Below are 15,214 nucleotides of genomic sequence, written 5' to 3' on the forward strand. Positions count from 1 at the left end.
CCCTGGAGCTGACACCCTGAATTTGGACTTTTAGCCTACTTTGACTGTGAGGAAATAAACTTCTCTTCGTTAAAACCATCCACTTGTGGTGTTTCTGTTATAGCAGCACTAGATGACTAAGACACATGGTTACCATAAACATTGGTATACACTGGTATACTACTTACCCTTCTGCCTAGAATCTGGTTGATAGCTGCACTTTCCTTTAGAGTACACTCAGCTACGACATTTGCTCTCATTTCTTTCATGTATAACATAAAAGCATTCAGAGGTTTCTTAATGTGAGGTCTTTTTGGCTCCTGCTCCTTTCTCTGTTCATGCTGAGGCTTCCTAAAAGGTGGTTGTGGTGGTGGTTGGGGAGTGGAGGTGGGGAGGTAGAGGGAATAAGGAAGAGATGGGAGGAGGAGAGAAGCAGAACATCTGTTTACATCACCAGTCATACTCAGACCCTCTGGGCTCCCTACAGGCCACTAGAATATGATCAACTTTGGAAAGCAATGCTTGGTTCATTTGATGAAACACCATGATGCAAACAACCAAAACCAAAAAGGCTTCCTATTTACCCACTGACTCTTCTTGAATATGGAATCTTTGGCTTGAGAACGTTTATCTACAGCTCTAGAAGTATTTAACGCAAAATGGAAATGGGTTTGGGTTTGTTAAGAGGCTCCATCTAGGACCTTGAGGCTGAGTTCCTTGGTCACCTCAGAAGACGCTGAATATAGAGTTTAGATGATCATACCTCTTTCAGGTTCTTAGAGGTTCCTAACCTTCTTGGGGTCAAGGGACACTCTGAGAAGCTAATGAAACTTTAGAACCTCTTCCCCAAACAAATGCAGACTGGCTTCGCATACTATCCCATACTGTCTTCCAACCTTCACCCTCCCATCTCAGGCCACAAACCCAAGACTAAGAAGCTCGACTACTAATCCCTTCAGGGAATTTAGTCCTGCTGTAACACCCTGTGGCAATCCTGGCCCAACAGGGAACCCTGGGCTTTGCCCCTTTCCCTTGAATTCTGTGCTTCTGACGCCTCAAACCAGGGCAACTGCACTTCCAGAAGCAAATGCATTAAACCTCCAATCTACTTCTGTCAGGTACTAACAGGTGCTCCTCAACAACCTGAACTGAATTAAAACCTAGTAGTAAAGGCTGAACAGCTCAAGATTATTCAACGTTTAGGCTCTGACAGTTTGGTTCCTGCGTATTGGTGAGGTTCCCGTGATCACGTAAGGTCAGTTCTTTCTAATCTCAGCATCAAAATCTGGGCAGCGAGAATCAAGCAGCGTTAATGTCCTCAGGGACACAGCTTTCAAGGCACAGCTACAGCTGATTTTCATAATAAAATTGATGGGGAAGGCCCAATAATAAAGAAGAAACAGTGTTTAAATCCTTAGTATCTTGAGGCATCCGCAGATGACGCCAGGTGCGTACTTACACGTGCATTAGGTCACTGTCAGTGTGGGGATGTTCCTGTTTGACCTGAGGCGTTACAATAGCTGGATGAGGGATGCCAGTTGTGTGGGGACCAGGAGGACCAGGAATCATATGATGGGAAAACCTAAACGAAGGGAAGAGAAGAAAACAATATGTACTAGTGGCTACTGTAGCAAAAGCACGACATAATTCCAAAACAATCTACTAACTGCTATTGGTGAAGGGTGAAAACACATCCTTTGTATGCAGAAATGTTAACTATACATTATAACGGGCTGATTTTTTTTTTAACTTTCTATTATCAGGTGGACAATATTTATAATTATTCCCTATATAACAGAATTTTTTTCCATCTAGTAGCAGAATTTGACATTTTTCCTGAGAAGGCTCTAGGCCACAGAATTAAAAAAAAGGGGGGGAATCACTTTTCTTGCAAAGCAGTTTTCAAATGAGTTTCAGTAAGAACAATCATTGAATATATAACACTTTATTAAGGTAATCTCATTTAGATTATTTAGATTTATTATGATGGAAGCTAAAGACATCACACTTAAAAACGTCTGCCTCCATTCACAAGCAAACTGTCATGTTACGAGTTTTCTCGTATCATTGGCTTCTTCAATAATGTAATTGTTGTGTGCTGTCAAGAAGTCGTTCCAACTCACAGCAACCGTGTAAGACAGAGCAGAACTGCTCCATAGGATTTCCGAGGCTGTAATCTTTACTGGAGCACATAGCCAGGTCTTTTCTCCCCCAGCGTTGGTGGGTTTGAACTGCTGACCTTTTGGTTAGCAGCTAGGCACTTAACCACTGCACCACCAGTGCTCCTTGAGGAGGCAACAATAGAGAAAGTAAGGCAAAGGGAGATTTTTTGCAGTCCCCGACTTAGTTATGTTTCCATTAATATCATCCAAAATGATGTTCTATATAGGAAGAAAGTAATGTTTGAGAAGTCTAGCCTTATGATAACTTGATAACAGAACTGAAGGGAAGGATTTAGGTAAATGATAGATACAATTCTGTATCAAGCTACAAACCATACATAAAGATAGCTACTTTTTCCCAAGTATGCCTGTACAGCATGAAAATAATCGTAGCACATCCACCACCAGCCCACACAAAGAGGGAAGCTGCCATGCAAGAAAAATAAAATCAATACAGTACTTTCAATGAGCATTTTGGGTAAATTTGGATATGCTTTATAGAAACTGTTACTTTCCAAACTGTTTTAAAGTGAACTTTAATTCAGTAAGAATAATATTCTTGGTCTTTCATCATGGCCTATACAATTAATTCCTTCATCTGAGAAGGAGAAAAGAGATTCTGCTTGAATATGCAATAGTTTAGGGAAAAATCTTGAACAATTAAGGAAGCATGGTAAAAATACAAATACGTGACCAAATAATGATGCTTTGCTAACAGTAGTTTCAAAAAATACGTGCTGCTGGTTATTTGCCTGTGAGAAACTCCTGTCATCGACAGTTCTTACAATATTAAAAATAAGTATAGAATATATTTTAGAGGGTAGGATATTAATTTCGTAACCCCCTCAACAGCCAGACTGACAATTCACTGAACAAACAGTGTATTTTTTAAAGCTGTAAATTCACCACGGAAACTGCGAGTTTCATACCTACATAAAAAATAAAGATTCACAACCAGTTAAAAGCCCAACAGCTTGCCTTCCAGCACAATAATGCTAGCTCCCTTGAAAAAGGCACACTGAACACACAGAGGATACACCACACGTGTGTACATCAAGCACAGGGCACGAAAGCCATCCTTTCCAGAAGCAAAGCATTACATAGAGCAGCCTCACGTGGGGCATAGCAGGCCTCACAGAGCTTCGCTTGCACTAATGTGTCCACACAGGGCCTGATTCACACACTAGGACCCACACCCGTTACGGCCTGACAGCTTGTGAGCACTGTTCTTTCTCATCTGACTGACAGTCTTGGTCCAGGAAGACTCTAGATTACCTGGGCACCTTCAACCACCTTTGCATTACACAGATGGATACTTTCTTCAAAGGAAGCAAATTACAGAACTCAGACCAAACCCGTAGTTATCCCCCCTACACTTTGCCCCACTCCCAGTACATTTTGAATCAGTCAAGCTCTTCTCATAACGTCCACTTTTGGGACGTTTCACATCCCACAGTGAAATCGCAAAAAATGCTTTTGAAGGCAGTGTCTCCCAGTGGGATGAGTCGAGCTCACTGGTGGGCATAGCTGGTCCCCTGAGGCACAGCACTGGGATCCTAGCCAGGAACCTCTATGACCCCTAGTGTGGGAGCCAGGCGCACTGCACAGACAGACACGAGGTTGAGGTACGCACCCTCCTAGCCGACTAAGAGGCAAGCAGAGGCACACAAGATGCAAGCGTGAGAAGAGCGACTTGTCCTCCAGTGCTCATTTTCACCTCCACCTACCTGGACATGGAAGTGTCCACAGACAGTGAGGATGGGTAGGGTTGCCTGAATCCACCCGTGATGGGATATACAGGCTGACCTTGCCTGAGGTCACAGAAGAAAGGAACCCATCAATGACAAAACACCAGTTACCAACCAGCAATACGAGGGCGATGCAGGAAGAAGAGGGAGTATTCAAAGGGAATCTGTGGGAGTATTACAGACCACAGAATTTCTTCAATTATATAACTGTTTCCTTTCTTTATCCTCCACCCAATCCACGCATCGTTTGCCTTGAAGGAAATCCCCCACCCTCAACTTTAAAGGCAAACCATTCCATGTATTATCTGCCTTTCATCCCTTCTCCTCTCCCAACCCCATTAATGCCTAGCACAACGCTTTGAACAACGTAGGCACTTCGTATTGAATATAACGGAACCCTGAGAATGGGGAAATACTGCTTTCAGAGAAGAAGCTTGGTGAACTCTTTTTCAGAACCTTAGAGAATTTCAGGGAAGGGAAGAAAGGAGGACGTGAAAATTTATATTTATATTAAAACGAACGGACGTTTTCAGGACACGGCACTTTCCCTCCTCATGTAGCCATGTTAGAGTCAAGAAGAAAAAGCCCAATTCATTGGAATTCTTCTCTCTCCACCTTGAGAATTCCATCTTTCTCTCTGTCATTTCTGCATCTCACATGTTTCCTTTAGACTGCTTTTATTTCCAGCTGCCACTGGTGCAAGTCGGCCCAGGATTATTGCCCCTGAGTAGCTAAGTTCAGACAGAATAATTGATCTAGGTTTGAAAGTATGTGCATAATCAATTAAATTCAAACAGAATTACTGACTGAGAAATTTAGTGCTAGACACAGAGAGAGACAGAGAGAGAGAGAAAGCAGAATTTCCATGGCAGGATGACTGTACCTTGCTTAAGCAGCGAGATAATGTAGGATATAAAGGTAGGGAGATTGTGGCAAGGACAGGGGCTGTGGGGCTAGAGAACCAAACGGGGGGAAAACATTTGCTAAAGTTGAAGTACTGTTTTCAGGAAGTGAGAAGTAGGGACAGGAGCAATGGAGAGGGGATAGGAGTGCGAGGAGGGAAAGTTATGTGCTAATAATAAAATGATAAAAATAGGCCACATTATATAAAAGTATTCTTTCTTCCCCAGATTTTCCTTTACCTTTAGAATTTAAAAAATTTAAAGGCAGCAGTAAGAACTTTTTTTTTACATGTAAACAACCAAACAAACTCACATTTTAAATAAATAAATGAATCCAAATAAATTTGAGTTCTGAAAAAAGAAAGCCCAAACATGAATTTTTCACTTTTGAACTCAAACTGGATGTTCACGTTCTGAAACTCGAAAAGATGCTTTTATATAAATTTCTCTCTTGTTAGTTCTTGTCATTTTTCTCACTTGCCTATTTATAAGAAAAGGGAGATATTCAATGTGTCTAAGTTTATGTTCCCAAATTATAAGTTGTTCATAAAAAACTAGAAAAAGAAAAACCACACTGAGCTCTAACTTTATACAGGCAAAGCAAATGTCCAAAGCCACAAATTGAATCCATAAAACTATAAGCTTCAAAGCAAATTTCTACACAGTCATTTTCTACCCGTATTAGGAAACTGATTCAATCCATTTCAAAGTCTGTAATTTTTTTTAATCGTTTAAATTGAAAGGAAATAAAGTTAGCACCTTGCTTGCTGATGTGAAATTCCTTCAACACCACAAGCGGTTACTATCTAAAAAGCTAATTTCCATGAATTGAAAGTGGAAGAAGACGTGTTCAAATGCCTGACTGCAAGTTGCAGGAAGGATCTTACCAGCCAAGAGGTGGGGTAATCTGTCCAACACCACCCGGAGACAGGGGATAAAAGGTGGGGATATCAGGAGCTGGAGGATGTCTGGACATGCCTATTGAAAACAAAAACAACAAACGGGGAGGTATAGTTTTCAGATTCACAGGACATTTGACCACAGAGCAACAGAAAAGCAATAAAATGCTTTCTGCCATTAACAGTTCAGGTCTAGAATGAAACAATACTTAGTCACTGAATCCATTTAACAGAAGTCAGATTGTTAGCTTTTCTCAAGATTCCAAGACCTGAGAAAATAGGTCTTTGGATAGTACACCTTGAGGAACTCCTGAAAGAGTTAAATATGCTGCCAGTAAAACAGTCACCAAAGTAGACTTATAAATTATTTATTTTGCCTCCATTATTTCACTTTGGTTAAGAAAACTGTAGGCGTTGTTTTGGTGGAGAATGTGAAATTGTTTTGTGTAGTATGGGAAATGACAGCCCCTCGTCAGCAGACAGCCTGCTATGGTGCTCAAGGATTAGGTAAATTGCCCCTTTCATATTTTCATTAGTTCCCTATGGACACATAGATTTGGGAAATGTGATACCTCAGAGGGATCAAAGATTAATTAGGAATCATCTTCAGACTCATAATGGTCATACTTGATATGATTCATTTGGTCTCTGTCTGCCTCTTCAGCTCCAACTAAGCTCTTCATCAAGTTGAGTCCTCTGGGCACGAAGGTCAAGCTGTTCTGGATTAGTTGTATTCCACAGAAAACGAGAGTGCCACCAGATTGTTTCTGGAGCTCACACTCCCTGGAGCACATTGTCCTATAACTGTAAAAACCACCTCAAGATTATATCTAACTCCTAGTCCCAAACGACACCCCTTTGTTTATACCTTACCTTAGGTGGAGAAAAGAAAAGGAGTCAGACCAATATGCAAGGATGTAAAATATAAAAACTTAAGTCTTCATAAATTTGGATAAAAGTGATTCTGAATAGAAAAAAAGCCATAAGTTTCTTTACACATCTAATCACGGCTTTACAAGACCATTTCCATAGATAAGCACACTTTCCAAGGTTTAACACCCAGAATATGTCACTCAGTGGTTGTAAATACACTCAGTATGTGTAATTACATGAGCACGTGGAATATAATATTAAAATATTCGGCTTTTTTTACTATTTAAAATGCCTATGAATTTCTTTTGGATCTTACAGGATAGAGAAGGCCTTGAACATATTGGAACACCTTAAGTAAGAAGGTTTGTCTTAAAAGTTGATGTTAATTTGACTTTGAAGTTGGAACAAAACTATTTCCGAACTCTTACGGAAAGTAGGTAGCAGAGAGAAAGGTCTTACCACCTTTCACCAGAATTTATATAATATCATCTCACGTTTTGCTGTTTTTAATAGTCTCAAATCTCCTTTTTTTATTTTTGGCTAGTGTCTTAGTTATCTAGCATGCTATAACAGAAATACCACAAGCAGATGACTTTAACAAACGAATTTATTTTCTCACGGTTTAGGAGGCTAGAAGTCCAAATTCAGGGTGTCGGCTCTAGCGGAAGGCTTTCTCTCTCTGTCGGCTTTGGAGGAAGGTCCTTGTCTCTCTTGAGCTCCTGGGTGATCTTCACGTGTCTTGGCATCAATTTTCCCTCACTCTGCTTCCTAGCTTTCTTGTTTAATCTCCTTTATATCTCAAAAGCGATTAACTCAAGACACACCCTACACTAATCCTGCCTCATCAACATAAAACAGGCAACTTATTCCCAAATGGGATTATAACCACAGGCATAGGGGTTACGATTTATAACACATATTTTGGGGGGACACAATTCAATCCGTAACAGCTAGAAATATTGATCCTTTCGGTCACAGTGCCTCCAAACTCCACACTCTGGAGTTTTTTTCTTGGATCTGGAAGGCTTCTGGTTGCAGAGGCGATGCTAAGGAGTCTACAGTAGTGATTCCTGACATATCCTAATCACCCAGGAGCCTCTCCAGTTTGCTGTCTCTCATCCTGAGATTCAGACAACTTCCTGAATCTCTGGGCCTGCAGGGGAATTGCTCAGGTGTGAACAGAAAAACCAGACTGACTCAGAAAAACTTTAGACATTTACAGGAAATCTGAATGTCTCATTGTATTAACTTGAAAATCATGGTTCGAGATCATGTTGCTGTTGTTAGTTGCTGTCAAGCTGCCTCTAACTCATGGCAACCTCACGCGCAACAGAAGGAAACGGTGACCAGTCCTGCGCCGTTCTTCACAATCGTTGGTGTGCTCCAGTCCATTGTTGTGGCCACCGTGTATTTCGGAGTGCATTCCAACCTACGGGGGCTCATCTTCCAAGTACTGTATCAGTCGGTATTCTGTTGCTGTCTATACGTTTCCACTGGCTAATTTTTGGGAGTAAATTGCCAGGCCTTTCTTCTTAGTCTATCTTAATCTGGAAGCTCTGCTTAAACCTGTCCACCATGGGTGGCCTTGCTGGTCTGGTATTTGAAATACCAGTGGCATAGATTCTAGCCTCATAGCAACACACAAGCCGCCACAGCGTGACAAACGGACAGATGGGTGGTGGTTTAGAGACCACAGACTATCTGAATTATCTATTTCAATCTTTTTATTTTATAGATGTGGAAATTAAGGCCTAGAGAAGTGACAGTTCAGGCACCCTGTTTGGGTACATATAAAATGTGTGTTAGCACAGCAATTTTATCACTGGGATGCAGGGAGGTTAACTCACTTGCCATCACAATGCATGTCTTTAAACAGATAAGCTTAAAACCTTTGCTCTCCACTCTAGTCCATATTCTAAGTGTGCTTAGAATACAGCATCTGGTGATTCAATAGAACAAAAAATACAAACTAGATGGGTTTCGTTTCTCTGTTAGAAGGCGGGAACTAACATTTATCTAGTGCTTGCAACATGCCAGGCCCTATAAATCAGCTTCGGTCGAGGGGACTCCTAGTCATGGTGACCCCATGTGTTCTCAGAGCAGGATTTTTAACGGCTGACTTTTTAGAAGTAGATCAGCAGGCTTTTTTTCAAGGCCCCTCTGGGTAGACTCAAACCTCCAACCCTTTGGTTAGCAGCCAAGAGTGTTCAGCTGTTTGCACCAAACTGGACTGTAGCTATTAAGATTCTTCTAATCTTTCAAATGCTCCTCCTCCATACAATTGTCTCTAACTCTTTAGCTCTGAGAAATCTTTCTCCTTTGAACCTACAACATTTTATTTGTACTTTTAACATAGTACTTAGGATGTTTTTCATTTTCTTTTACAGTTTGGCTGTGCAAATGATTTCCTGCATGAGCTTATACACTGCTTGGAAAAGAGAGACCACATTTTACCAATCTACAGATGAAACATAGTTTTCTGGAGGGGGAGCTCTCGGTAGTATTTTTAAATGACTGAATGAAACAAGTGAATTAAAACTGACCCATCCCCTAGGCAGGGTCAATATTATCAACCATTTTAAAGCAAGCACATGATGTGACTTAGGTGATTAAGTGAGCAGAAAATGGACCTGGGTTTTCTAATATCTCATTGTTGTTTTACAGTCCTAGAAGTGCTTTTCTAAGATAACTAGACGTGTATGCCTCTCCACCAGCTGCCATGCTACTGAAGACTTATTTCACATCATTGATTCAGCTAGTATTTACTAAACACCTAATATATGCCAGAGGCTATACTCAGCATTCGGATAGTATTAAAGATTTTAAAACTTTTATAGTAAAATTATATAAATTTAGATACAATTATTTTAGAGTAAGATTGGATTAATACAGCAATTCTGCCACTCACTCACTCAACAGTGTTATCTTTGAAGAAGTTATTTAATTGTTATTGTTTTGTAAAATCAGAATAACAACAGATTAGGGGTTCTTGTGAGGAATAAATACATTAATACATGTAATACAGAACAGTGCCTGGTACACAGTAAGTGCCCTATAAATGTCTGTATTTATTTGTAAGGATAAAATGGGTAATGCATAGATATAAACAGGTACCTAAACCCAGTATTTCCTTAAACATCTTAACATTTTTACCAGATTAATAATGAGTACCAAAAAAAAAAAAAAAGATTAGCGTCAGCTTCCTTTCCCTCACACACACTCACACACAGAGGAGAAAGAGCGAGAGGCGAAAACTAATGAGCTTCCTAATAGGAACAGATGGAGAGGAATGCAAAATCATACAAATTTTTAGGACAAAATAAAGAAACTGTAATTGGACAACTTTAGGTAATGCCCATGAGTTCCTTCTCTGTAGTTAGGGAGAATTTGTTGAAAAAAAAAAAAAATTAGGTTGAGAAGCAATGATATAAATTACAGTTAGAAAGGCAAAACAAGATACAGCAGCAGTAGAGACGGGAAGAAAAGGGAAAATTTAAGTGTAGTTGGCAGCAAGCTATAACCTGGTTTCTTTTTAAAACTGAATGGTCCTAGAATTCTTCGGAAAAACAACTACTGAGCCATGATGTATTCTTCTCTTAAATAAGTTAATGTTTAAAAGTGCTTAGAACAGGGCCTAGGATCTTTATAGTAAGCATTATATACCTGGTTAGTTAAATACATAGTTCAAAAAAAAAGTAAGTATACTACTTGATTTTTTTGCTAATAGTATGTTTAAGACTTTTATACCTATGTTTAATCATCACCTAGATCTTTATGGTTCCCAGGTGCCTGTCTCTAGCTCAGACTCTGATCTGAGATTTCGACCCACATGTTAAACTGCCCTTCGCATGTCTCCCATCAGATATCTCAAAGACACCTTAACTCACTGCCACCAAGTTATATTCTTGATCTTCCCTCTCAACTCAGCCCTCTTCCTAAGATCCCTATCTTAGTTTCCTTTCTTACCAGACAGCCACAGTCCTGTCTTTTTGGTGTTTCTTATTCTTTGGAGACCCTTGATAAAAAGCAAGCAGACTAGGGGAGGATTCAGCATGAGCAACAAGGGCAAACCTGGAAGCCTCTGCATAGGCAACTGGCCTCTGAGTCAGGACCGACTCGACAGCAAATGGTTTGGCTTTTGGTTTGGTTAATAAAAGATACCTGGGCTCCACTCTAGTTATCGCAGTTATCTAATGCTGCTATAACGGAAATATCACAAGTGGATGGTTTTAAGAAACAGAAGTTTATTCTCTCAGGTTAGGGCCCAGCTCCAGGGGAAGGCTCTCTCTCTCTCTCTGTTGGCTCTGGGGGAAGGTCCTTGTCATCAATCTTCCCCTGGTCTAGGAGCTTCCAGCACAGGGACCCCAGGTCCAAAGGTGTGCTCCACTCCCGGTGCTTCTTTCTTGGTGGCATGAGGTCCCTCTCCTCTCTGCTTGCTTCTCTCCTTTATATCTCAAGAGACTGGTTCAAGATACAACCTAATCCTGTAGATTGAGTCCTGCCTCATTAATATAATTGCTTCTAATCCAGCCTCATTAATATCATAGAGGCAGGATTTACAGCACATAGGAAAATCACATCAGATGACAAAATGGTGGACAATCACACAATACTGGGAATCATGGCCTAACCAAGCTGGCACACATTATGGCAGATACAATTCAATCCATCCATCATACTAGTCGAAATCCAGCAGTAACTAATTCCTTAAGTACGTTTTTCATTTGAACAATGGAGGAAACTGAAGGTGTTAAGATTTTAACTCCAAAACGTTATTAGTAACAGAAAGAACACCCATCCCCTACTAACTCCACTCTTCTTTCACCTGCTTACTTAATTTTGTTGTCCACTAAAAGTCAAAGATGAAAACAAAAACCAAACCAGTTGCTGTCAAGTCGATTCTGACTCATGGTAACCCCATGTGTGTCACAGTAGAACTATGCTGCATAGGGTTTTCAATGGCTAATTTTTCTGGAGCAGATGGCCAGGCCTTTCTTCTGAGATGCCTCGATATGAACTTGAACCTACAACCTTTGGGTTAGCAGCCAAGTACATTAACTGCCTGCGCCACCCAGGGACAAATGGGTGAAATCCAGGAGGTAGGAAATTTTAAACCTTCACATTCTCGTTTTTATTTGGTTTTATAGGATCTTTGATTTGGAACCTCCAAGATATTGGTGAGGTTGGAGGGCGCATATGCACAGAAAGAGCAAAGGCCGACCTGTGAGCAAATAAATCCTCGAAGTTTACCCTAAGCTGACCAGACCAGATAGCCTGAAGAACCCAAGTGTTGTGTCCTACAACCACACCCACACCCGTACACATCAGGCAGAACTGATTATTTTTCAAACCCCCTATGCTGTATGTTTTTCTATAAATGACACAGAAGCAGAACTTGGTAGTAATGCAAAGGAGCCAAATATGGTTCATGGTGCTCCAACTTTAAATACAAATGGTTTTATACTTGAATTATTATTTACAACATCTAAATGATAAATTTTAAAAAAAGAAGAAAAAACACAACAGTTATAACTGAATGACCAAAAGACATCACAGAAGGCTGAAAAAGAGAACATCTGAGGTGAGAATCTTCTACTTTGTCATTTCTCTAACATCTTTTACACTTCCATCAACACCTTGTACAAGCTGAAATAAATGGATACTGGAGGGGCCCTGAGGATTCCATTTTTTGTGTATCTGCACAACAGACTGGCTTATATTATAGATCATAGATTTTGAGCTGTCACTTTGAGTGAAAGTGACCCTCCTATGCTTTTCTTCTGTTTTTTTAATTCTGAAAAATAAAAGAAGCAACGACAGATTCTTGTGGGTTTATAGGGAATTGCTATCAAGTAAATTACTCTTGTCTCCTACAAACGTACTCTGATCCACTCAGTGGCATGGGGCAAAGACACTGGTAGAGTCATCTGGGCACCACAGGGGGACTGACTGATGGACTTGGCACCCTGTTCAGAGAAAGGGCGGGGTTTGGAAGGCAGGTGCTCTCACCTTGTTTGGAGTTGACATCTGACGGGATGTGTGACGGGTGTGATCCTGGAGAAAAGTGCTCGTCACTGTAAGTGATGAGGGGGGTGAGAGGATGGACCGCATGGGATGGCTGCACCACGGGCACTTTATTTGACTGCAAAGTAACAACAAAGTCAACAGTTAATGACGATGCTCAGCTCATGTGTCCTCTCCCATAGAAAAATCCACACAACAGCAGTAACTGGCCATCGGCATAAGCCTGCAATCATTTTCAGAGCCTGGACAACTGCAATCATCTGCTGTACACATCTGAATCTTCAGAATTTTTCCATGTTAAACATTCCTCAAATAGATGACTGTCCCACCATACCAAAAGACTACCAGTTACTTAACCCAGGCCCCTTTGGGGATTCAGGTGGGTCACTATTATTCCATATGACATGATCTGTGTACATACATGTTTACACTCTCTTTTAGCTTATCTGAGGTTAACTTCAGCCAAGAGTTACTGGAGCAAAAGTTATGAATGTTTTATAAGCTTTTTATTCATTATGTATGTATGTATGCCAGTATGTCTGGCATAAAAAGGCACTCAAAAATTGTTCTATGAACAAACAAACAAACTTATTTATAAATAACCCAATAAATATAAATTTGCTGCACTGATATCCTCTTAGGTCATAAACTCATGACTGTATATAGTTGTACATCTTTAAGAACCATTTTACACCATTTTTTTCATGTTTTATCAACTAGCTTTGTCAATTAGACGTGACCGTTACAGTTTAGACCCTATTCAGTTCAGCTTCTAGCTCTTTACTTCTAGATGTCTTAGTTGATCAAAGGGGATTTCCAATCTTGCATTTAACTGGATAATATGAAATACAGTCTGCAAGAACTTCCAAAATTGTTAACATTTTTATCTTTTAACATACTTTCCATGTCTATACTTGTTTAAAAATAAATTTTATTATTTAATTTGGAAGTCTAAAACTGCTTAACAGTAAAAGGTTCAGGTCATTTATTTGGACTTTATTAATTTGGAATCTGTGATCATTTTGATTGGGTAAAGTTTATTTTTTCAAGACAGTGCCTGCTCAGTAAATCAATAATGTAAACAAGACTTGGGCAGGTTTAACCTAATTAAGGGGATCGTTTTTAAGAAGCTCAACATAGAGACACATGAATAAAAAAGAAAAGAAAGGAAACCCACACAATTATATACATGCAAAAGATGTTTCTAATTTTACACTCATCTATTAATTAAAGCAGTCTCGGAAAATCTCTATGGAGAATCACTCTCATAATGAGAAATTTGTGAATTTACGGGGAATAGAATGGAATGAATTTTGAATATCCTCTAATTCACTAGTTCAGACATGCCTTCAACATAATTAGTTTGAATTAGTGAGATTTTATTATACTATAGACTAAAATGTGTGTTACATCTGTTTCTCCAGAAGCAAATATCCATATTAAAAAAAACTGAAGACACACCTGAAAAACTGTGCAATGTAAACTGTTTAAAATGCAGGCACGCATCTGACACGGTTACAAGGGTCCCAGTAACAACGTGTGTATGGTGGTTGCACTATGACACACACTTATTTTCTATTTGCTATTTTTTACAAATTAGGTACAAAACGTATGTGGCTTCCAAAGGGTCAGGACTACCCTCAGGAAAATTAGGAACGATTATCCTAGTAAGACTTAATTCTCTTTACAACCTATCATTACAACCTACACCGAAAAGAAACTTGTAAGAAAAAAAAAAAGGCAAGGGGGAAAAAAAAAACACACTTTTTTAGACAATGATGCAATTCCCATACTAGCTTTCCTCTGTTTTATAATTATTAGCTCCTCTCTAATGGCAAACTTGCATAGCTTGTACAGCCCTTGGCATTTATTAAATACAGCACCATCATCAAAGCCACATGATTTTCCTCTATATACCTCAGCAAAGACATCCATGCATGTCAATCCGTAACAGGTTAAAAAATGATTTGATGCTTTTCAAGTGTTAATGCTGTAGGTCACCAAATACACAGGATGAGCTTCTTAAATACACGGAATTTAGAATGCTAGAGGAGGTGGGGGGTGGGGTGGGGACAGGAGGACATTCATATTACAAACCGTTTTTTAAAATGGAAACAAAAATCTCAACACCAAAATGCTAAAACCAATATATTTCAACTATAGCGTAACTGTTTTGAGTTTTATTTCAGAAGTCTCAGAGAAGCATAACTGCCTAACAGTCTACAAAGATAATTTCTTAGAGTAGTTATAAAGAGTGGCAGGGAAGAAATCTTCTCGCAATATATATATTTTGCATGCCTTTCTTGTTTCCAGAGCACCACCTTAAGGAACTAGCATTAGCAGGCAGTATCTTCTTAATGTCTGACCTATCCCTCCAGTCATATAGCTCAGAATCTGGTGCCATGAATTTTTGCTAAATTATGCTATCCTTGCTTTCCTCTTAATTTTACGGTTTTCAACACAGATTTGCTTTCCTGTGGGAAGGAGATAAGAAGCCGAGGATTTTAATTTAAGCTCTGGCCTTGTCTTATATTTTGCAAGATGGATAGCGAAAGCAGTACTAGTAGGTGTGTTAAAGCCAATGAGGATTACGTCCATTTTTGTGGCCAAATAATGAAAGCAATATG

At 39.7% G+C, this 15,214-nt stretch overlaps 1 protein-coding gene across 8 annotated transcripts in view; it reads right to left on the minus strand.

Moving 5' to 3' along the window:
* LEF1 (lymphoid enhancer binding factor 1) overlaps positions 1–15,214 on the minus strand; it is a 124,702-nt gene that overhangs the window by 29,115 nt on the left and 80,373 nt on the right. For 5 of the 8 annotated variants that reach the window (XM_023734789.1, XM_004380224.2, XM_023734791.1 and 2 more), the window contains exons 4-8: positions 12,573–12,705; positions 5,679–5,769; positions 3,869–3,952; positions 1,439–1,561; positions 168–330 (exon numbers count right to left, since the gene is read on the minus strand). In XM_023734789.1, coding sequence (XP_023590557.1) covers positions 168–330; positions 1,439–1,561; positions 3,869–3,952; positions 5,679–5,769; positions 12,573–12,705 — 594 coding nt within the window. The remainder of the gene's footprint in view (positions 1–167; positions 331–1,438; positions 1,562–3,868; positions 3,953–5,678; positions 5,770–12,572; positions 12,706–15,214) is intronic. The other 3 variants (XM_004380225.2, XM_004380226.2, XM_004380227.2) reach the window with 1 other exon arrangement.

This window comes from Trichechus manatus, unplaced genomic scaffold (genome assembly GCF_000243295.1).
Source record: "Trichechus manatus latirostris isolate Lorelei unplaced genomic scaffold, TriManLat1.0 scaffold00071, whole genome shotgun sequence".
Classification (NCBI taxonomy): domain Eukaryota; kingdom Metazoa; phylum Chordata; class Mammalia; order Sirenia; family Trichechidae; genus Trichechus; species Trichechus manatus.